This window comes from Seriola lalandi, unplaced genomic scaffold (genome assembly GCF_002814215.2).
Source record: "Seriola lalandi dorsalis isolate HSWRI2012SDOR001 ecotype SW California unplaced genomic scaffold, Sedor1 jcf7180002051919, whole genome shotgun sequence".
Taxonomy (NCBI): domain Eukaryota; kingdom Metazoa; phylum Chordata; class Actinopteri; order Carangiformes; family Carangidae; genus Seriola; species Seriola lalandi.
This window is the reverse complement of record NW_019522472.1, coordinates 39,619-40,512: the sequence shown is the minus strand read 5'-3', so window position 1 is coordinate 40,512 and position 894 is coordinate 39,619. Positions and strand designations below refer to the sequence as shown.

The window sequence follows — 894 nt, the reverse complement described above, 5'->3', positions numbered from 1 at the left end:
GGTGCAGCAGGCTGCAGGTGGAGCAGCAGAGCCTGAAGCTCCTGGTCCGGTGGCTCGAGACAAAAGTGGCGCCGTCACCATAACGGTGCACGCCAAGCCCGGCTCCAAACACAGCGGCATCACAGGTCACCTGCACTCACAGTTACACACAGACTCACCGTCACACTGTTAGAAACTGAGAGATGACGTGTCTTTTCTTCTTCTGCCATTCCTGTAGAAGTCTCTGCAGAGGCGGTGGGCGTCGCCATCGCAGCGCCTCCTACAGACGGAGAAGCCAACACTGAGCTCATTCGTTTCCTGGCTGAAGTCCTGGACCTGAAGAAAAGCCACGTGTCTCTTGACAAGGTTCCTGAAACTTATCAACTCATTATTTACTATTAAAACACCTTAACACCTTGTGGTTGTTTTGTCTCACGTCCTTTATCCTGAAACCTCCTCGTCTTTATCTTGACTCCTTCTTTATCCGCACTTTTTTACTTTACCTTTTTTATTCTTACAGTTTTACCTTTCCTGCCTCATCTGTCCCTCCCATCCACTCTCTTCTTCATGCTACTTTCTTCCTCTTTTACAACATTTATTCTGACTTGCTGAGCGTCTTTCCCTCCTGGGTTTACCTCCTGTCTCCTGTCTCCTGTCTCCTGTCTCCTTCAGGGCTCCAGGTCCAGAGACAAACTCATCAGAGTGGACTCCTCCCTCGGGCCGGAGGAGGTGTTGAGGAGGCTCAGACAGGCTGCCGGCTGACAGGAAGCACAGACGACCTGTGACGTGAAACTTTGTTAACAGAACAACGTGAGAAAGTTGTTTTATTATAGAACGTGCAGTTACTGGCTGTTCATGACAAAACAAAGCAGCTGTTTTCAGTGTTAATGTTTACATGAGTTCACTGAACCTATC

General features: G+C 49.0%; 1 protein-coding gene across 1 annotated transcript; it reads left to right on the top strand.

Annotated features, from left to right (window-relative positions):
* Window positions 1–4: 4 nt before the first annotated feature.
* On the top strand, window positions 5–869 carry LOC111649732 (UPF0235 protein C15orf40 homolog; the record flags this gene model as incomplete). Its single annotated transcript, XM_023399436.2, has 3 exons — window positions 5–125; window positions 218–345; window positions 652–869. Coding segments are annotated over 3 exons (339 nt in total), but the record flags the coding sequence as incomplete, so codon positions are not given.
* Between the last annotated feature and the right edge of the window lie 25 nt (window positions 870–894).